Genomic DNA, 23,592 nt, shown 5'->3' on the forward strand with positions numbered 1-23,592 from the left:
CTCATTTTGTGTACATGCGGAGGACACTTGGGATGAACTTCTGTCCTCTCGCATGCACACAAAGTTACGTGGACATGCAAGCGTGCATGTCGCCAGATTAATACAATTCAAATGTACTCTTTGTCGTGCTTTCAAACTTGAAGAGGTAAAAGTCCTCCCTAGGCAGGGGCAGCACATCCCCGCGCCTCGTAACAAGTCGGCTGTCTCCGGCGGCCCTGTAATTCCGCTGCCAAAGTCTGTACAATGAGGTAATGAGTCAAGCCTAATGAGAAAATCTGATAAATAGCAGCTGTTCTCGGGGAAATGGGGCTGCCTGACAAATTCGCAGGGTGCAAGCGCTGTAGCATCGAGCGCGTAAAATATGCCTCCTCTCATTCCTCGCCTCAGTGTTTGCTTATCAGACTTGTGAAATTGTAATCCTGCAGCTTCACAACAACACAAATGTACAGTATGAGTAATGATTGGACAGTCCCGTTTATTTGAGCAGGCCTCACTTTGCCAACGGTGGATTCATTGTTGCCATGGCCGTCAGCCATTTTGTGTGAGGAACACAGGTCCCAGTTTTTACGTTCCAATGTGTGTTTATATCTGTTTCATTTGGATTGGATTTGGTCCTCACAGACGCTCATTCAAAATACTGTACAGTCGGTCTCGGCAATTCATCGATTTTGAATCCCTTTTCTTTCTTTCTTTCTTTTTTTCGAGGCGTCACATCGATTTAAAAATCATGATGATGCATACTATATTTCCTCAAAATACTGGCTTCTTCTCAATTAATTATCAAGGAAAATATAAACACTTCAACCCAAATCGACTATTCTCTTTTCCTCCTCAAGATAAAAAAATAAAATAAAATGGTGCTTAAGATTAATTACCATATACATTTCACTTGGGGGTTTTCTCACTTTTGTTGCCAGACGTTGAGGCAGAGATTGATGATGTGTAAAGTGATTTTGAAAGGACAGAAAATTACAGTTCTAAAAACTGTACGCCAACTGTCTTCTGTGTTGCTCCATGAAAAGTGAAATGAATAGTGAAAATGTACTCACTTTTCGTGAGATGCCGTACATTGTAATGTGCAGTATTACAAACAAAAGCCTTCCTAACTTGCCCTCCATTTAGATAAAAGGTACGAGACACAGAAAAAGAGATGAAAGCTGTGTCCCATCCTCCAAATTAAAATATCATCTACTCCGCTGTTTTTATTTCTTTATTTGTTTTATGTCGAGCTCTCACTTCCACGAACATAATGTACATAAGACGAAGGCAGGGACAACATTATTGTTTTTTTTTGTCACGGAGCCTGGGAAAATTCTTTTCCAATTTATAGTGCTGCGAACAATCTGGTGCCGCTGCGATGTTGCGGCAAGGTCACTGACACTGGCTTCCGTTTGCAGCGATGCGACAGACAGCGCGAGACACTTGTGACATTGTTTAACTGGAGCCTCGTGTGTGTGTTAAGAGCACTCGAAAAGCAACATTTATCGGAACTGATGCGCCGCTTGCCTCGAGATGGTCATCATCACCAAAGGCCGACTGTGTGTACAGCCCATAATAGTTTGGATGATAATGATGGAGGGGTGGCTGGAAGCCAACCAGGAGTGATGGACACACAACTCTCAAGTTGACCTCTCCCCCACGTACACGCACACAAACACACACCCCACACACATATCTATTCCTGGCCTTTGCATTCACTTCAAGTTCTTTCTTTGCGTAACATGAAATTTTATGTTCATCGAGATTCTTTAAAGCAATAATAACTCTTCAAAATGGTCAGAAGAAAGCTTCAGTGAACTGCTAGCATTGTGGCTCTGTGCAGTGCTTGGACAAACTGTGCTACTTGCTAAAACTATCAAAAAATTGCATCAATAAAATGATGATATTATGTAGTGGATGACTAAATGTTTCCTCAAATATTGGCCTCCGACCAGGATTATAATACTTCGGGATTTTCCATTACAGATAGTTTTTTAATTTCGTTTTGACTTTTCTTTTTCCAATTCTGGTACTTTTAATTAGTTTTGAGAGCAGGTTTGTTAGTTTTTGTTAGTTTTAAAATCATTTTAGTCTTCGTTTTAGTTTAGTTTTTAATTAGTTCCAGTATTAGTTTTAATTTTGTTTTTATTTATTCAGGGTATTTGTCAAGTAATGCAGCCCTATGGGGGGCACAAGCCAGTGCAAACTGTAGGCCGGTCCCAAGGCCGGATAAATGCAGAGTGCTGCGTCAGGAAGGGCATCCGGCTTCAAACTTTGCCAAACAAATATGAGCGTTCATCCAAAGAATTCCATACCGGATCGGTCGTGGCCCGGGTTAACAACGTCCGCCACCGGCGGCGTCAACCTGCAGGGTGGCAGTGGACATTCAGCTACTGTGGGTCGAAGTCAAAGAAGAAGAAGAAGAGGTGGAAAACGGGTTCTTTGGCAGAAAGAGAAGAGCAAAGCACAGAGCCTAGAACTGAATGTGGGGACTTTGAATGTTGGGACTGTGACAGGAAAATCTCGGGAGTTGGTTGACATGATGATTAGGAGAAAGGTTGATATATTGTGTGTCCAGGAAACCAGGTGGAAAGGCAGTAAGGCTAGAAGTTTAGGGGCAGGGTTGAAATTATTTTACCATGGTGTAGATGGGAAGAGAAATGGAGTCGGGGTTATTTTAAAAGAAGAGTTGGCCAAGAATGTCTTGGAGGTGAAAAGAGTATCAGATCGAGTGATGAGGCTGAAACTTGAAATTGAGGGTGTTATGTGTAATGTGATTAGTGGCTATGCCCCACAGGTGTGATGTGACCTAGAGGTGAAAGAAAAATTCTGGAAGGAGCTAGACGAAGTCGTTCTGAGCATCCCAGACAGAGAGAGAGTAGTGGACTTGTAATGGACATGCTAGTGAAGGAAATAGGGATGATGAAGAAGTGATGGGTAAGTACGGCATCCAGGAAAGGAACTTGGAAGGACAGATGGTGGTAGACTTTGCAAAAAGGATGCAAATGGCTGGAGTGAACACTTTTTTCAAGAAGATCCACGAACATAGGGTGTCCTACAAGAGCAGAGGTAGAAGCACGCAGCTGGATTAGATCTTGTGCAGACGATGTAATCTGAAGGAGGTTACCGGCTGTAAGGTAGTGGTAGGGGAGAGTGTGGCTAGACAGTATAGGATGCTGGTGTGTAAGATGACTCTGGTGGTGGGGAGGAAGATTAGGAAGACAAAGGCAGAGAAGAGAACCATGTGGTGGAAGCTGAGACAGGACGAGTGTTGTGCAGCTTTTCGGGAAGAGGTGAGACAGGCTCTCTGTGGACAGGAGGAGCTTCCAGAAGACTGGACCACGGCAGCCAAGGTGATCAGAGAGGCAGGCAGGAGAGCACTTGGTGTATCTTCTGGCAGGAAAGGAGAGAAGGAGACTTGGTGGCGGAACCTCACAGTACAGGAAATCATACAAGGAAAAAGGTTAGCCAAGAAGAAGTGGGACAGTGAGAGGACCGAGGAGAGGCGAAAGGAATGCATTGAGATGCGACACAGGGCAAAGGTAGAGGTGGCAAAGGCCAAACAAGAGGCATATGATGACATGTATGGCAGGTTGGACTCTAAAGAAGGAGTGTGCTGGTGCCCATTTTTAAGAACAAGGGTGATGTGCAGAGCTGTGGGAACTCTAGGGGAATAAAGTGGATGAGCCACACAATGAAGTTATGGGAAAGAGTAGTGGAGGCTAGACTCAGGACAGAAGTGAGTATTTGCGAGCAACAGTATGGTTTCATGCCGAGAAAGAGTACCACAGATGCATTATTTGCCTTGAGGATGTTGATGCAAAAGTACAGAGAAGGTCAGAAGGAGCTACATTGTGTCTTTGTAGATCTAGAGAAAGCCTATGACAGAGTACCCAGAGAGGAACTGTGGTACTGCATGCGGAAGTCTGGAGTGGCAGAGAAGTATGTTCGAATAATCCAGGACATGTACGAGGGCAGCACAACAGCGGTGAGGTGTGCTGTAGGTGCGACAGACGAATTTAAGGTGGACGTGGGACTGCATCAGGGATCAGCCCTGAGCCCCTTCCTGTTTGCAGTGGTGATGGAAAGGCTGACAGATGAGGTTAGACTGGAATCCCCGTGGACCGTGATCTTTGCAGATGACATTGGGATCTGGGAGATGAGATAGGCTTACGTGGAAAGGGATGACGCGCTGTGGCGACCCCTAAAGGGACAAGGCCAAAGGAAAAGAAGAAGGGCTATTTGTCAAGTGTGAGATAAAAAAAAAAAAAGAGCACAATAACTATTGTGTAATCAAAACTCACCAGGAGTTACCACTTCAAAAATGTTTTAACTTTCTAACAGATGAACTACCATCCACAAATCAAATACAAGTACTTCATAATAGTCCACAGAATTTGAAGTGCAATAATTGTAGTGCCTAATACTGCTTCGAAGCAGAGATGAGATGCATCATAACATACAGCAAAACCATTCATGAGACACATGCTGTACTATGGCCTTTTAAAACATTTTCATATCTTTAATTAAAAAACAAAAGAAAGCTCTTTTTTTGCAAGTTTTCCTTCACTTGTTGCTAAATTGCAAACTTCTCATGTGGACTTTGAGATTTCTGACTGTTAAATAGAAAGTAAGCTTCCTTTTGTGGCATTTTGAGACACTCAGCAGTTGTCCGTTTCTCTGGATTTTCCCCAAAAAGAATAAACGACGTGCCGGTTACGTGAAGGCACTAGTTAGTCAATAGCTAGCTTAGCCGTTTCCGTTAGCAACACGTAGCGCCAAAAACAGCTTGGACGTAGAAGTTAGCTTCGCGGCAAAACTTACGCTTGGTCTGGTCAGCCGCCGATACGACGACGCTGCCCGATGGCGTCACTTCTCGGCGACACGCAGTCAGTGAACTCCAGTTCCCGAAGGACTGTTGGACCTTCCTTCCCTCTCTGTTCTCTATCGACGTATTTATTCGAAATAAATACATTTAAAAGATCATTTCTGAAATGAATCGACAGAGACCAAAAACAAATGATGTTTTTGCTGTAATTATAGTTAGTTTTCCAAATGTAAAATGTTGTTTTAGAAACATTCTCGTTTTTATTGTATTTCGTTTACAAAAATGTTTTTTCAATTTTAGTTTATTTTGTTCGTTTTTGTTTACGATAATAACCTTGCCTCCGAAACAAATTCATAAATGAACCCTACACCCCAAAGAGACACCTCCTTCTATATAACACAGACCAAATATTTATCTATAACATTTATGATGAGAAATATAGTATTGTCATTGTATTGATAAGCAGCAGAGATTTATGGCTAGATGGACATTATTTAAATTATTATTTGTAGAAATGATTTAAAAGTAATCATATAAAGGCCTTTCTAAGAATTAAGCCTGCGGCTCTAATATATGCCTTCCACCCCCAGAGATATGATAATTGATCATAGAATTTCACCTTGCATTTGTCACAATGTAGCTTCAAGCAGTGTTCATTTTGGAATATTTTCGGAAAACAGGAAAAGTCCAGTTGTCCCGATTATGTTATATATCATTATTTGTCGTATTTGAACTTTTCAGAAAACAACAATCATTTCAACAAACAAGATTGAAGATTTGTGGATCACCATGACCTTGATGCCTGAGAATCTACACAAACATAAAGACACAAATAAAATGTGTAGCAAGATCGTTTGTATTTTTTACGACAAAGTTAAAAATGATTTGGACGATTATGCTTTTCGGCTAATAATAATAATGTACTTCCCGCTGAAGTCTTTTCAAACAAGAAAAAAACCAACTAAAAAAAAAAAAAAGATTCCATTTGTCTCGATTTAAACTTTGTATATTACAACCACACAGGTGACTCGGTATTTACACGCAGAAATAAAAAACACAATCTCCAGCAAACACATACTCACAGACACATTGCTATTGTGACAGTATGATCAAATTTACAATTATGCAATTAGGCTGATCATTTTTCGGTTTTGGTGTCAGAAAATATATTCGATTTGTACAATAACCGAATGCTTTTTGCAAACACGTGCAGCATTTTGATGAGCCCAGTGAAAACGACGTCGGTAAAGAAGACAGTGAGGTAGTCCAGTGTTTAAACAAAATGCCTCTTTAATGTGTAAGTGTCAACAGCAGTACAAAAGATGGAGTGACGTGAGAAGCTCTCTGCAACACAATTTTGTTCTCTTTTACACAAAGGGAGGAACTTCTTGAGGTAAATGAGCGTCGTAAACAGGCCGCTCGTCAGCCTCCTGTCGTATTGTTACAATGGACTGACGCGTACAGAAATGCTATTACACCACGAAATGCCTGAACTGATTCTTGCCGGGATCATTTACTTCTTTATTTTTTTTACACAGTTTGCACATTTCCATGATGCCTAGATGCACCCAAATATACCATTTATTTATGTCTTGGTTTGTTTTGACTTGATATAGTAATACTACAAAAGCCGGGGAGATAGCGCTACACACACACACACGTGCGTGCGTGCGCGCACACAACCGCCTGCTCGCCCGCCCGCACGCACACACACACACACAGTCAAATGATTCACCTTAAGTTTAGCACACATCAATACTGCACATGGAAACCAAGGAGCTGCTGGTGGACACGAGGAAGCCAAACAAACAAACATTTTTTGTTCTTTTGAGCAATATCACCGAGCAAATTATCTTTTGTCATGTATAAAGAATGTGAACACAATGATGGCAACATTATTAAGTTGAATTAAAAACTTTACATTGGACTGTACAAGATATTATGATAAACTATTTACATATTCAGACATAAACTTTTTTTCTTTTTTTTAAAAAAGCAGCAACAGACACTATGTAATTCTTCTTCTCTCTAACAACACGCAAACAATACTTTCCATTTGCCTACTGTAGGTACCTGCCAGGAAAAAAAACCAAACCAAAAGGTATATTTATATACGCAGACCCAGCCATTTGAAAAATCCAGGCTCGGCTGATGGAAGAGCCCGACACAGTGTTGCTTGAGAAACAACTAGAAAGCAAGAAATGTACCTCTATAGAACAACACCAAATATTATTATGTTGCCCTTCTGAACAGCAGCTAGTAAGTCGGTCCAGCATTTCAGTGAATTGTGCTGATTAAATTAACGCAAACAACATTCCCACCATATTCGGCGCTCCGAAAGAAGGCAAAAAAAAAAAAAAGAATATGAAATCAAATGACAGTATAAAGGGTTAAACCAACATATGCGCTTTTTGTCCTCAGTTGTGCATACAAACCGTTTGCATGGAGGATTAAGAAGCAAAATGGATGGATAAGAAATGATTCGTGAAAAATACGAGACAAAATTGTCGAGAACAGCATTTTTGCCACGTGTAAATAATATATGCACATTCCCACTTTTCAAATGATAGAAAACAGCAAACGTGTTGAAAACAATCACACGATGTAATCCATGATGGAAAAGCACCACTCGCTGCTTTTGTCTTTATCGCCACTAAGTGCTGTTCGCTTGAATCGTTGATTAGGATCAAATTCTTTGACGTCAAGTGCTTCTTGTTGAAGTGAAAACTTTGAAGAGCAATACAGCGGTGCCTCCAAATGCGAATTTAACAGCTTTTCGAGATACAAGCTGGTTTTTTGGGGGGACGATTTTTCCAACACTATTTGGTGGCTGTGAACTCAACTCACTTTACAACAAGCAACAGTTTGGCAAAGAGTCAAGAATTCTTCCCAAAAAGGTTTCAAGCTGTTTACTGTCAAGCTAAACATTAAACAAAGAGAATCCCACATTGCGCAGTGAAAACAACCACGCAGCTTTTCCTTCCGCTAGTCTATCGCTAACACTCGCTGCAAAACGCCACACACGGGCTAACGAATAGCATCGATAATAAATAAATAGATCGTGATGCACAATACATTCTAGTGAATAATGTTATAACTATACGTTTTATAAAGTATAATATTTTAGAGTGCTTTTTTTTCCTTTTTAAAAAATTAACTTTTTGTTTTTTTTTCGGGGAGGCTGGAATGGATTAATGGCATTTCCATTCATTTCAGTCGGGAAAGCTGCTTTGAGATACAAGTGCTTTGCTACAGAACGAATTAAGATCGTATCTCAAGGCACCACTGTATCTTATTTTGAATGGATTGATTTTCAGTGAATCCAGGGATGATTATCAGAACTCAGACAGATGATCCTAACTCAGCATCTTCTCAAGGTACAATGGCTTTTTTTTTTTTTCCAAACGTGAACTCACATAGAAAGATGAAAGAAATCAAAAAGATGAGCCACTTAGATAACTTATGCTTTCCTAAATAATCAAATAAAAATAGATTTCTTATATATGTACAATAAAATCTAAATAAGATGGTGAATTTTACAACTCCCAATTGGTCAAGCATGTCATTTTTTCCTCATTCTGGTTCTGTGATTGTCCTTTTGTTGTTTTAGTGACAATTCTGGTAGCTCGTAATAAATACAACTTAATAGATTCATACACAATACTCTGGTGTTTCCTGGCTAAAGGAAGCCTGCTGTCAAAATGTTTACGTTTTTCCCCAAGGCAGCGTCACCAAAACGTTCATCCATCACGTGTCTTTGCATAAATAAACTAAATAGACAAAAAAAAAGAAAAAACAGGCCTAAAATCTGGCAGCTGTGAGAGCAAACCCACTTGAGTCCATCTGGGGACTTTTGTTAATTCATGGTGGTTTTTTGTTTTGTTTTGTTTTTTCCTCAAACAGATTCACATTTATCAGAATTGATAAAAAATACAATTTATATCCAGTGCGTCAAACACGTCTGAAACGGCGTCTCCTTTATGAGTTCGTCTTAATGTTTTTGTTGTTGTTTTTGTCTTTTCGCCACATGAGCAGAGTCAACTTTCAGTCCTTCGTAGATAGCCCCCGCTAAACGTGTGAGGCATGGTCATATGGAGGATATTTACAATCACATACAATTCAGTCCAACCACCAGCAGACAGGAGGAACACAAGTTGTGAGGAGATCCACTCTGTAAAGTGTGTGTTGTAGCTCAAATTCAGAACACAAGGACAATAAATAATAATGAACCACAAACATGGGATGGGAGCGTCCTACAATAGGATGACGTGATACAAATGTGGAAACGAATTGGAGGTCCAGCGATCGACCGGCGGGATCTAAAATGGACAGCTTCAAGGGCGAGCGGGGGGACTAACCCAAGTCATGCATTAATAATGGCGCATTTCACACGATATCCAGTCGTCAGTCATTTTAATAATCCCCCACAGCTTGTGATGTACTTGTTCCATCTGCTCGCCGGCGCCTGGTGACCCTGCCGAGGCCTCACTTCCAGCACTTTGATGGAGGGACGCGCACCTTCGCTTTCTATTGTTGGCCTTGGGTGTTCTTTCTGAGCCAGATGGCGCCCCCTGTGGGCTCAGGCTACTCCGGGCAGGGGTCGGGGCAGGGCATCGGGGGCAGCGGAGGGGGGAGCCACTTAAAACCGCGCGTCTCAAAATGGAGGCTTTGACTGCTCGAGGAGCTTTAGCTTGCCAAAGCGGGTCATTTGTCAGATTTCCGAGCGGGAAAACAGGGGTGTCCAAACTACGGCCAGGGGGCATTTGCAGCATACAAACTTTACGATCGACACAGACTGTGTCGTTTGCCTGCATTGTACTATAGTACTTCATTTCTACACTGGGCCCAAGGTTGGAGAAGAAGTTCGTACATTGTTTTGCAACAATGCAAAAACAAAAAATATTTCTCAAAGATTTCTTTTCCTAACACCCAAATGAGTAAAGATAATTCAGGGACAGCAGAAAATAGCATCAATCGCCATTGTTTGCTCCACTTTCTTAACGAACCTGAAAAGCAGGGGTGTCAAACTCATTTTTGTCACGGGGCCACGTTGTTTTCTTCAGAGGGCCATTATGACTACGAAACCATATAAATATTGAATCGCCTAATCAGATTATTACATAGACACAACAATAATAGCTAATAGATAATAGTTTGTTCTACTTTTGTTCAAGTTACTGTAAAAGGGTTTGGTAACAAAAACAATGCTTGCAATATCTCAACATTATTATTTATTAAATATGACAATTTAAAGTGTTGGTACATATTTTAGTAATAATCATGGAAGTTGATTTGTGGGCCGCATAAAATGATGCGGCAGGCCAGACCTGGCCCGCGGGCCTTGAGTTTGAAACCCGTGCGGCAACATGAAGTCAGAGATGTGTTTTTAAATACATGACACATGTTTGAAGATAATTGCTGTGAAACCGATTTTCACCATTTCAGTTTTCCTCATTTCTTTTTGTTTTTTCTTTTTCTTTTTCCTTTTGACTGTGGCTAAAAAGATGTCAGCGCGGCCCTTGCATCCTTTGATTTTCCTGTACGCCAAAGTTTGGACACCCCTAGCCTAAGTGCACTTGACCAATGTTGCAGGTCGTCCATTGTATAAATGTCCTCATGTCGTAAGACTGCGCCAGTAATCAAGTCACGGCATCGACCCAATGACTGTCCTCTGCTTTAAGACTTCTTAGTGTCCGTTTAAGATTTACAATGTCAAAAAAGAATTAAAAAAAAAAAAAAAAAAGTTTAGGAGCTAAGACTTTAAACTCGCCCTCCAAATGGGGGCTAAAGCGTTTAAGAGAATGTTGTGTCGCTACACAATTTGAGATTGTAATGCCTCCAAAGCTGCCTTCCGCCGCTCTTCCAATCCGCCGGCTTGGCGGCTTGTGGGCCTGTCGGCCTGTTGGCCCTGGCGCATTCTGGCCTGATTACAATCACTCAGATTAACAAATCGCTGACTGGGAATGGCTCGTAGGACTCGGAGCGGGCGAGTGGTGATGCACTCCCCCCCCCCCCCGAGTGGATTGGGCTAATCTTTGTTTCGTGATTACAGGAAACTCTTCTGCACTTCCCGACTCGTATTTGTGTAGATAATGAATCTGGATTAATTGTCACTGATTTATCCTCTCTCTTAATAGAAGTTACTTGTTTGGCACTGACGCACTACCTCGGGGGTTTAATAGCATAAATTGTACTGATACCGATGTGCGATGGAATCATGTGACCTTTTGTTCTGGTGATGTCGCCATGATGATCAGACACATTCGCAAGCTGTTGGCTGGCACACAATACCTGAGTGAGACACTTCTGTCATTTCCCGAAATGGTTCAGAAACAAGGTCAATAAACCGTAATAAGCAAATGTTTGATTTCAAGTTCTGTATGTTCTAGGTCACAGCCATTTTGTTTGCGACGTCCATGATCACAATGACATGAGAAAAAGGACATTTAAAAAAAAAACAAGACAAACGTATAGTAGCTACACACACACACACACACACACGAAGAAACGCTTAAGACCAAATAGCTTTTTTTTTCTTTTGATTTACTGAAGCCACATGCTGGCTTGCATCATGTTTGTGTCCTCCTTGTGAACACTTTCAAACCTTGGTGGTGCCGTCTTAACATTTCCCCGCTGGACGTCCATTAGTTGGCGTTGACCGGCTCTTGTGTGTCATTTTCACTACTGTAGTCTGATTTGGGCTCGTCCTCAAAGTCTTCGTATATGTCCATGTCGTCCTCGCCGTTGACCTGCTCTCTGTTTTTGGCGATGTTGTTGGCCTCCAGCTTCATGTTGAAGGTGCTCTGAATGACGGGGATGGTCGGCTCAGGACTCGCCGAGGCGCTCGAGCACTCCGACGTCATTTGGGGCGAGGGCGTCGTCGTTGCCATAGCGAGGGCCCCGGGGTAAACCATACTGGCGCTTGTGGTGATGGGAATCTGGGGCGGTTGCCTGGATGTACAAGGGTGACAATGTATTTGAATTCGATATGATTCTACGTCGCTCTTCGTAAACTACTTGGGCACCTGCGTTCTAGCTAGCTTCCATTGTCATTGCGCGAATCATTGGAAACTGAAGACCAACAACCTGCTCTCTTCTGCTCTTGTTCAATGTCACCATAAAAGTGGTTTTGGTGTCCTCATCAGACGAATGAAACGCTGAGGTCCTATTATAAGTGGCCAAAAATGTGCACACACACACCATCGACAAGTTACGGCTCTTAAAATGTGCTTCGGGCTGTTTAACGCCATCCCCAGTAAACGACATTTACTGCCAAACTAAACATTAAACAAAGAATGTATTACACATAGCCTGCGCTAGCTGAATGCTACCACACAATGGGTAATGCCATAGACATGGGCGAAGTCACCACCATTTGGTGGTGGTATATAACTCTGTAAGCAACATTTACTCAACGCAATGGATATGAAGTTCAATGGTAAATCTCTGGTGTCATTGACTCATCTGCTGTTCCAGCGTGTGACTGATGGGCAGGCCACTTGAAGAACGTGCCTGACACGGGAACACCTGGAGAGGAGTGGCGGTTGACGCCACACACACACACGTCAAATTCGAGTGCGGCCCGCCCGCAGCCTTCCCCAAGTCTATACTTACGGGTTCAATCCTGTAATAAGCGCTGCACTTCATGCCCCATTTGCAGGCTGCTATTGTCGAAAATGATTAAACCACTGCTATTGATTTAAACACAAGTGCAGGAAGGTTAAGTCTACACGTGCTAGTGGGAAATAGTGTTACATCATAAACAGCACTTATTGTTATTTGAGGCTTTCCAGAATTGGAAGACCGTGCAGGCAGCCCCCGTGAATTTTAAATAATGCCCAAAACATGCACTTGTTGTGTAAATTACAGCTGTCCTGAGACAAACTATAATTGTAACAGCAGTAAAAGTGATTTCCTCTTTTTCTCTCCCTCTCGATGACCAACTCACATTATTATGAGTATGTAGTGCGTGTTGTTGTATTAGTATTATAAAATACTGCTTTTTTCCTGTATGCTTTTTGTTGATGTGTCTTCCTTGTAATTGTTAAAACCTTTTAGCACACAAATATTTGAATGGTTTGAAGTTGTGTCTCTCAACATACACTGAACACTGTTACTAAAGCGTCTGTAGCCATCTCGAGGAAGAACAAAGTGAGCTCCATGACTACAAATGACGTCACCAAGCTCATTGGCTTGGTGGCTTAGCTACAACTAAGGGAAGTCCTCACTTCTATTTTTAATATTTTACTATCTTTTCAGCTGTAATGGAGTTTGTCCTTCAAACCAATGCAACCCCGTTACGCATATGATTAGAAAAAGTAGCTAAGTTTGCTCTCGGGCGGTCAGCATAGCAGCTAACACAGCTAGCATGTACTCTGGAGCAAAACTACATCAGCACAGATTTGCCACACTGTTATTGTAATTGAAGTAATCGTAAAATGATATCAGTATTCAAATAACATTTTAGGGATTTAAGGATTTAATCAGAAATATTTGAAGTAAATGCTTTTCAGTCGCTTTGGTATCTATAACAGGGTTGCAGCCGCATTCATTCTTTAAACATAATACAAAGTTATCAAATAAAGTGGTCTGGTTTTAATAAATATTGGTGCCTAAATTTTCCTCCGATTCTGGAATGACCTATACAGGAAGTCCCCGAGTTACGACGTTTCGACTTTACGACGCCCGTGCCTCGTCCGCCATTTTGTCCCAGCACCATAGTGTTTCCGCTTAGCTAGCGCGTAACGCGTGTCTGTGTTTGTGCGGCGGGAGTATCTTTGCCTTTTTCGCACTCTCAGCAGTAATGGGAAGTACAGCATCTTGTGTTTTTATTCAAATGTATTTGAGTTTCTTTATACGAAGCGTTAACCTTTCCTGCTACGGTCACCCGACCGCGGTCGGGAGACGCCTTCTGCGGGGCCGACCGAGGTCGTCCTCCTCGGGGTGAACTCCCTTCTGTCGTCGCGCGGCCGAGCCGGGCGGCGGCGACAATAAATTTGCTGCTCGAACGGCTTTATTAGCTCCTCTGCGCATTCGACGTCAACGGGTCCTCCGCTAATCGCGACTCTTCCCCGGTCGCCGTCACTACACTCGCCACTGTACACACTCGCACCGGCGCGCACTCCTTCTCACTCACATATCGACGCACACGCCCACACACACTGAGCTTGCTGTCACAATCGCGTGGGACAATACCCGTAACAGAAGTATTTCGCCGTAAATTTCGACTTTAACGTGAAATGCGACTTATGCGGAAATTCGTGTTACGTCGCCAGCGTAGGAACGGAACTCGTTCGTAAATCGAGGACTTCGTGTATAGCGTTATATGAAACAGCGCGAGCGTGCCCCTTACCCGACAGTGAAGAACTGCCTCATCTCTTGTCGCCGCGAGCGCATCATCTGCTTGTATTCTCCGATGCGCAGCTTCTTGCCGTCGATGATGCAAGTCCTCTTAGGCCGGGGCTTGTACTTGTAGTTGGGGTACTTCTCTAAGTGGAGCTTACTCAGACGCGCCTGTTCTTCATAATACGGCTGCTTGTCCTGGTTGGACATGGACTTCCACCGGGAACCTGTGCAGGAAAAAAACAAAACGATTATTTGACAGAACACCGGAAGAAGTCAAGACATTTTATAACCAATTAACATGATTGACAAGGAATCCACTTCATTGAATACATCATAGTCGAAGCCCGAAGGTGCGGTGACAGAAGACATTTTTACGTGGGGCAACACATTTTAAGCCGTTTTAAAGTTCAAGTTGATTTATTCTAGAATAACATTGCATCCTGTCTGTTTCGATTCACATTCAAAAATGTTACATTTTAGCGCGGCCCGCTACCTAAAGTGTGCTTTGCGTTTTGGCACCGTGTGTGATTGAATTTGACCCCCTCAGCGTAAAGTAAGCCAAGTCGCATTCAAAGCACGAAGGCCAGCTTCGTCACGTGTGGTCACTCACTTGACTTTTGACGTGCATTTTTCTTTGCAATATGAATCTGCAATATGAATCCTCTTCGCATTACGCCTCATCATTTGTCTTCGGCCCGCCGCACACCGAGCAACGCGGCCGAAACGACTCAAGTGGACCATCGCGGAAAAAAATGACACTTTGCGACACTTCGCAGCACACTAAGCGATTGAGCACGGCACATCTATCGTCGCACTGCGACGGAAAACCTATGACCCTGTATGGGATTTTGAGTCTTCACAAATAATATTCTGTACTGTATTATTTTTTGATTGAACAACAAAGACATGGTGAGATTGTCGATGAAGAAGCAGAGTGCTAACCACTCGTTCACCGTGCCCGCCGTCGTGGGAAGGTTTGTTTCCAAATTGCAGGTTGACCACCGGAATGTATTGTTTCACCTGGGAGCTTATAGCTTACTATATTCCGACTGCCTTTATTTTCAGTTTGAAAGCGTAAAAAAAAAAAGTTTCCCATTCCACACTGTCTGAGTGGCTTTAGCACTTGAGTGAGACAAGAGACTTTCTCTGGTGTCAGACAGTAAGGAACAACAAGCCAGTGTAGACGGAGGATGCTTGGTCTGTGGGACGCGACTGATAGCACTTTTCGCAACTATGATGGATGGACTCCACTGCTAAGGGGACAACACATATTAAGCCTCTGTCATTTGTTGCTTAGGTGATTTTTTTTCTACACAGACTGAAAGCTAATCAATCTCCTGTTAGGGGGGGTGACTCAATTTTAAATACATTGGCGCCGTGAGAAACGAGTTGAATTCCTTCTGTGACCACGCTCGTAACTCCAAACACTCGTATCCCAAATAATCTTTCTCAATGAAATGAATCGAAATGCCATTAATCGGTTCCAACATCCACCTCCCAAAAAAGGTAGTTTTTAATAAGAAAATAGCATTCCATAATATTGTACTTTAAAAAAAAAAAAGATGCAGTAATGACAGAATTCAATAGAATGTAAAGAAACAAAGTTTTTTTTTTTTTGCCAAATTCAGTGGAGATTGTGTGGCTCCTCCTGGTGTACACACCTTGGCCACCGTAGGGCAGTATGATACAGACAGACATATACGTGCTTGCAGTCTGCTGCATTGTTTGTTAGTATCAAGCTAAACTGACTTATCTAAAGCCAAGTGCAAAAAAAAACAATCAATCCTCAACTGGGAGTGGCAATAAACACATTGAAGGATTATTTTTTTTTTTTCCCAAAAGAACTGAAATGAGACAGTAAATATGAAAGGTAATTCAACTTCTGAAATTCTGTAGTTGTAACCAAATAACAGCAGCATGGCTTCTTTGGTGGTTTGTGGTGTTGGGTGCAATGACCTGTAAGGACTTACCCAGAATCTTGCTTATATTGGAGTTGTGCATGTCCGGGAAGGCCTGGAGGATCTTGCGCCGCTCATCTTTGGCCCACACCATGAACGCATTCATCGGCCTCTTAATATGCGGCTCGTTGCTGTTCCTCCCCCTCGCCTCCCTGAAGACTCTCGCCTCGGCTGATCCGGCGCCTCCTGTTGGCCGAAGACAAGATCGTAGTGGTTTACTGGCAGTGCCGTTGACTTGACGGGACCCTCGAGCCGTCGGAACAGGGACTGAGAAGAGCGAGCGAGCGAGGCGAGACATTGATTTCATGATGAAGCATCTAAAAAGTCTCCTTCAGCTACTGTTATTAACTCGCACAGCACGGACGCTGACTGTCTCTCTTCAGCAAGTCAAGCTAAGGCCCACACATTTTTAGAATAGAGAGAGAGGCCTTCTTTTGCCTTCCAGAGGGCCTTCTGTCTTTTCAGACTGAGATTGTTGGGCAGACTTTCAGACGCTGTTACAGTAAAAACTGTTGTTTTTTTTTTTAAATTAATTAATTAATAAATGTATTTACTTTTGCTAAAAGAAGAGAGATGATATAAATGTTCATATGTGGTATTGTTACTTACAGGGATGCCCACATACTGATGAGAGTCCTTTTTTAAAAAGTTTTTTCTTACTGACACAGACAACCTTTTGTGAGTCTCACAACTAAACACTGTTTTATATGCAATGATACACTGTGTGTTTGCAAAGTGGTGAGTTGTGTTTTTGATCATTCAATCAATACATCCATCAATAGGTTGTTGATATGTTGATGTTTTTTTCCCGCCGAAATTTTGTGTACATTTGATGCGAGTTTGTGATGTTAAGAAAAACACACACAAAAAAAGCCACTTTCTGTCGTACGCATGACCTATGATTGACACATCACGAGTCCACGGCTTCTGTCTCTGATTGGTTGTTTTTCTCGGGCACGGTGGTTTCTTCTATGTCAAGTTAGAGGCAGAATATTGGGGCGAGAGACAGCTGATTTGTTTGTTTTCACCGATCATATGTAACATGCACTACTGTCAAGTCGTAATGATTGTTTTGATAAATATGACCCCCAAAAATGAAAATAGCAAACTTGTAATTTTTTTCACCTGGACTTTCCACCGTATTATAATAACTGCGGTGGATATTTCCATGTTTCGTGCGCAAGCGTTCACACTTCTCACATCACTTGCTTCCATTTCAGTTCGGCATCCGTAAAATGTGCACGCGCGCCAAAAAGTTTGGGGAAACGAGAGCAAAGCAGAGACGTTGAGACTTTTGTAAAAGAAAGTGTTCTTCACACATCGTTGATGAGATGATTGCTTTCTCAATCGGGGCGTTCACTCTCAGCAGAGCAGTGTTTCTCCCCGTATTAAACTGTACATCAAACTGATAATGATTTCTGTTTGCATGCACATTTGCTTCCTTTTATAAGTAAGATGTGAAAGAATTAAATAAAAGCACGATGAATATTTCAACAAACAAAAACATGTTGATAAACAAGGCTGGAAAATATAAGACAAAAAAAAAAAAAAAAAAAAGCCTTCCATATGCTCCGATACATCTTTAATGATCTCAAGTCTGTGAAAGAAAGCTTGTGATGACTCATGCATATTTCATCATCCACATGTGAAGCCTTCTCATTAGACCATTGCACCAGCAGCCTGGCAAACATTACCTGGCCTTTGATTTCTATTATGATTTCAAATGATAAACAAAATCACATTCTTAATGAGTAATGGAGGCTGCGCGTTGACATTCGTTCACGCTCGCTCTTCCCTAATCACTCGAGATGCCGCACTTCTATTTCCAGCCTGACCAGCTCCAGGGTCTGAAACACGGAAAGAGTTCGTGTGAGAAGGTTTTGTCTGTTCAAATGCTTCTCACAGTGCAAAGCGGCCTGCTTCCATTTCCACCACGTTTGCTCTTTAACAGTCGAGAGCAACATATCTCCGGAGGCTTCAGCCCCCCGAAAGAGCAAATATTGTGACACTGCACAGAGGCTTCAACTTACTGTACAGTCATAATCCTGTTATCAGAAGCACAAACACGTCACTGAAAAAAAAGCATGACATGGGACATTCCAATGAATTGGTGGCATTGTGTCCCCGGGGGGAGGGAGCTATGAATTTGTCATCAAATGAATTCACATTTTTCCTACTAGGCAAAGTGTCCTGTTGTATTTAATCAATACATTTTCAAAGAATAATTAAAACAACCTTGAAAACCAGAAAAACAGCATTTGTTGAATGTTCCCGCTTCCTAAATTTAGACTTTACAATAAAATAGAAACATTTGAATCCATCCATCCATCCATCCATCCATTTTCTTTACAGCTTATCCTCTCTAGGGCTGGAGCCTATCCCAGCTATCTCTGGGCAGGAGGCGGGGTACACCCTGAACCCATCGCCGGCCAATCGCAGGGCACATAGAAACAAACAACCATTCGCACTCACATTCACACCTACGGGCAATTTCGAGTTGTCAATGAACCTACCGTGCATGTTTTTGGGATGTGGGAGGAAAGCGGAGTGCCCGGAGAGAAGCCGCGCAGGCCAGGGGAGAACATGCAGACTCCACCATGGCGGGACCGGGGATTGAACCCCGCTCCTCAGAACTGTGAGGCAGACACTCTAACCAGAAACCCACTGTGCCGCCACATTTTAATCCTTTAGATGTTTTATATATAACTTATACTTTAGGTTTATTTTCTCTCTCTCTACCTCTCTCTCCATGTGTGTGCGTATATATATATATAAAACTATTGCTTTTAAAAAAAATGTTGACACTTGGTGTGGTCATGTGTCTTGGTTTTCTTTACCCCCTTTGAAAAAGTCACGCAGTCCACAGAAAGTTGCATCATTCATCATGTCATTGGCAGGCCAAAATTAAGTTCACGCATTTACTTTTCTGTTTATCTGAGGCTATTTCAACTTCGGTCCTGTTACCGAAATGATTTTGTCATGTTATTTATTTATTTTATTTATTTTTTTATTACCGTATTTTCCGGACTATAAGTCGCTCCGGAGTATAAGTCGCACCAGCCAAAAAATGCATAATAAAGAAGGAAAAAACATACAAGTGGCACTGGAGTATAAGTCGCATTTTTTGGGGGGAAATTTATATGTAGCAGGTACAGATATACAGGCCTAGAGCGCCCTCTTGCGGTTGTCAGTGTGAAAAGAACGTGAAATTCTATAATAATGTGTTAAGAATTTTACATAGGAGTATAAGTCGCACCCTCGGCCAAACTATGAAAAAAAAACTGCGACTTATAGTCCGAAAAATACGGTACATTTTCATGTGGACTCGCTGTAGTGTGCTTCGTGTCAACATGTTATTCACATAAATGCCATGTGGCTGGCTATACCGTATTTCAGGATTATATGCTAATTCACTCTCGGTTACTTTCAGTTCTGCAACTCACATGAGGAGTTTCAATACAGTCAAACTGTCAGCAAAACAATAATGTTACACATTTTGAGTTCTTCATTATTTGTATTATCCGATTTACAGTTAAAAAAATACCTAAATGTAAGTTTATTTTGAGAGAGTTACAATAAGCCAATGGCACCAATTCGGTGGAATGGATGGCACATTTACGGTCTGACTATTAATTTGTACTATATATTTTCATCTCCAACGGTATATATATATATATATATATATATAATTCTTTTTTTTAATTTACATTTTTCGTTAATCGGTCCTGATCCTACTTCTGTGCTGCGGTCAAAGATATGTGCTTACACACATAGCAGCGCATACAAAAATAGCAAAGCACGAAATGTAAGTGTTGCGTTTCATCCGTCTTTAGCCTCCGGAAGGCCGGAGGCGGAAATAATACACTGGTGCCGCTGTCACCGGAGCCCACAGTTGGTTAATTTCATTTAGCATGCGCTCACTGTACAGGATGAATTGATTTCACTTTGTTTGCTTTTGACAAGCATGTTTATTGTGCAATGAAATGTGGAGTGGCGGAGGGCTGACAGTATCCATCAACGCGGGCCAATCTGCTGACTGCCGGGGCCAGATGAAGGTATTCATTAGCTCAGGAGCGCAGCGCTCACTCAGACAAGACAGCCAGTGTCTGCACCCAGGGAGCGCTCGCCGTAATTTACGATGCCTCCCGGCCCATTACTCTATCACTGACACTGATTCAGCAATTTATATACTGGTGTGCATGCATATGGGCAGAGGTGAGCTGCTTATGGAGAGGGACAAAACAACTGCCTTCCATCAGCTTGTGCCACATCCGTAGTTAACCAGCAAACCAGCCAGGTGACTTGCTCCGTTGGAGGGAAGCCGGACTGGGCTTTTCGCACAGATACGTACTGTTGTCGCTGTCGCACAAATGCAATGTAAATAAGCTCGTCTCTTGACTACAAAAGCCTAAGTCGCAACCATAGAAGTTGATAACAATCCGTTCCTGGATGCGGGTTGACTTCAGATTTGTTACAATTTGGAAACAATATTTCCCGTAGAAAAGAACTGAAAATGGATTAGGCTGTGTACCATATAACTCCCTATACGCGACATCTAAAAAGCGGATCTAAAAAGTCTGCACACCCCTTTTCTAATGCCAGGTTGTTGTTTTTTTTGGATATAAAAAATGTGAGACCAAGATAAATCAATTCAAACCTTTTTCCACTATTGATGTGATGTATAAAATTCAAAACCATGAAAAGTAGTAAAAAAAAAAAAAACTTATACAAATGTCACAGTAAAAATAAGCAACTGAAATAATGAGGTTGCAGAAGTGTGCACACCCACTGATAACCGGGATGTGGCCGCGTTCAGAATCGCCCGATCACATTCCAAATCATGTTAAATGGGAGTTAGTGCATACCTGCTACCGTTTCAAATGCCTCGGATTAACCACAGATACGTTCCAGCTCTTCTAGTAGGCTTTTCCAGATTTGTTTTTGCTTTCTAGCGTAAATGAGAAGAAAGTTCCGCCTAAAACCAAACGAGTGCTCATAAAGGACACACGCCATGCGCACAATCATGAGCCCCCGTTGCCTAAACAACTGTATTCAATAGTTAATTATTCAGCACAAACCACATTCACATGAGGCTTATCAATAGTATGAACTAGCGTACGAGCCTGAATAACACGACGTGACATCATTTTACACAAACGGTATTAAGTCATTAAAGTCAGCTTTTGGCATTTACACAGGGTAAGAATATTCATGTTTATAACTGCAGCCAGAAGATACCTTATATATGGTTATTTAAACACGAGAGCGTGTATGGCTTCCTGCGCCGCCTCCCATCCAGTCAGGTAATATATGACGGCATCGGAGACAACCTGCACATTTGCGGCCTCCCCCATCAAATCCCTTCAATCCCCCAACAAGCAATATTGTTTCCATCTTTCCACTTGAAGGTCGCGACACAGCTCTGACATTTTGCCGGTTCGCGTTAAAGCGCAGTTTGTCTCGGAATGGCAGGACATTTGGGAATCAGTTAGGTGGATGTGCGATTGTGTAAATAAGCACAGATGTTGATGGTGACAGAGGCTGGCTGATACTTTAGTGGTGTTTGGGGGGGCATAACAAAGAGGGAGTTGTGCTTAATAGAATTTATTGTGATTCATGAGGCCCGTGGCTCACGTGCGACAGAGGGATATTACAGTCCCCATTTTAATTTGTCTCTCCTGTAAACCTTGCAGATGAACAGCATGAATTAAAGTCAGCGAAAAAGGCTTTATGTTTACGAGGGGGTGAAAATGTCGAGCAGGGAAAAGTGAAAGAAATGGAGCCTGTGGACTGCAGGCTCAGACTTGACCACGCACCCAGCCAGAGGGTAGCGTTGCTCCAGTCGTCCCCACCTCTTCGCACGTACGTCTGCTCCTCGCACGGGCGCTGTGTGGAAAAGGGCAGCCTTCTCGTACATCCGCCGTGCGCCGAGAAATCAAATGCGCGTAACGGGGGAACACGCGGCGTTTGACTGCACTCGAACGCGTTACGCCGACGCCCGACGCGCCGGTGTCAACTTGAAACACTGCCGCGGGCCCGACTAATGGGATTGGCTGGAGAGAATGAAGCAGGCAAACCTGTCGGGATCGCCGGTTACACCTCTGACTGGAGGCCATGAAGCCACTCCCTCCGAGCGGGATCACGTTGGATTAACGTGTATGGGCAAACAGGACATGACATTCGGGGTGCAGGCTGCTCGAGCCAGAGCTCAAAGCATGCTAATTCAAGTGACACAAATTACGAGAGAGCTAAACCCCATTTAACATGTCAATCCCCCCGCCCCCTTTTTTTTTTCTTCTTCATTAAACATGTGTGTGACTGTGTGTGTGTGCTAACTAACACGTGCGAATTCACGGCAACACAGGCAACATGCATCAACATGTCTTTTGTTCTCTCTATCGCATGAAAGTCTTATCTTGCCCAAATTCAACTGGAAAGTCACAGTACTCCCGTTTAGGGAAAACTAATGATCAATTAATTGTTACACTTTAAAATTATTTCCAATATTCCAACACAGCGAATCCAAAATCTCATCCTTCTATTAGTTTGTATGGCACAACTGGGCTATTTGTGCTGTGATAAATTATTAGTATGCCCATGCCCGTCGAAGTCTTCCAGTGCAATAAAAACCCAAAGTCAAGTCCCACGGCCTCCCAGAGTACAAGAAAAACAACAACAAATCCTCTTCAAACAATTACATTGGAAGAGCTCCAGCGATCGCCTGTCACAATAATGCAATCTTGTGTTCTTTTCTTCCTATCCCACAAGGACGACGATATCGTCGCACTAGACTTTTACATTCATTCCGTTTGCAGCCTATGGAGGCTCACGACGACACCCGTGCACGCGCAGACGAGTTGAGCAAGTCACAAAAGGTCTGAGGCCTAATGTTTCGATCAGAGCAAATAAAAGAGCGCCGAGATCACGCGTGCGGCTCGTGGCTTTGTGAGACGGAGGCAATCCTATCCCTTTTCCATCCCTGGGCCACTACTTTCCAGTCCGCGCCGTTGCGCCGTGCTCGGCAAATATTAGCTTAAGCAACTTAAAGCCTTCTGTGGAGCGTCGCGATGACAGAGCCGCGCCCGCACATACAGAGGCCGCTCAGTGCGGCCGCTCGCTTCTGGAGGGGGACCTGCATCACACTAAGGGGCTTTCACACCCTGTGCAATGACTGGGAGGTACACCGTGTCATTTTGCTCCTCATGGAAGTCTACCACTGAGGAACAACTGTGCTCTCGATAAATCCCCTCCTCTGTGCATGTTCTGTTGAAACAACGGCTACAAACTGTCACTCTCTTTTCCCCTCACATCTGCATGACGTTTGACCAGAAAATAACTTAATCATAGCTTTGTCAATAATTAAAGAGCGCACGCAAGCAACTGCATTTAGCTAGCTGCTTGTATATATCAAGAATATCATGCCAGGGAACGACCGGTTCGAGGCAGGCAAGCTCTTTACAAGAAGGGTTTTAGGAGTAAAAA

At 42.7% G+C, this 23,592-nt stretch overlaps 1 protein-coding gene across 5 annotated transcripts in view; it reads right to left on the reverse strand.

Moving 5' to 3' along the window:
* Positions 1-6,077: 6,077 nt before the first annotated feature.
* The window catches only part of sox6 (SRY-box transcription factor 6), a 151,065-nt gene continuing 133,550 nt past the window's right edge, over positions 6,078-23,592 (reverse strand). For all 5 annotated transcript variants that reach the window (XM_061751272.1, XM_061751289.1, XM_061751282.1 and 2 more), the window contains 3 exons: positions 16,123-16,296; positions 14,160-14,376; positions 6,078-11,758 (listed from right to left, as the gene is read on the reverse strand). In XM_061751272.1, the coding sequence (XP_061607256.1) occupies positions 11,452-11,758; positions 14,160-14,376; positions 16,123-16,296 (698 nt within the window). In that variant the 3' untranslated portion in view covers positions 6,078-11,451. The remainder of the gene's footprint in view (positions 11,759-14,159; positions 14,377-16,122; positions 16,297-23,592) is intronic.

The sequence above is a fragment of the Phyllopteryx taeniolatus genome, chromosome 2 (genome assembly GCF_024500385.1).
Source record: "Phyllopteryx taeniolatus isolate TA_2022b chromosome 2, UOR_Ptae_1.2, whole genome shotgun sequence".
NCBI classification, from domain to species: domain Eukaryota; kingdom Metazoa; phylum Chordata; class Actinopteri; order Syngnathiformes; family Syngnathidae; genus Phyllopteryx; species Phyllopteryx taeniolatus.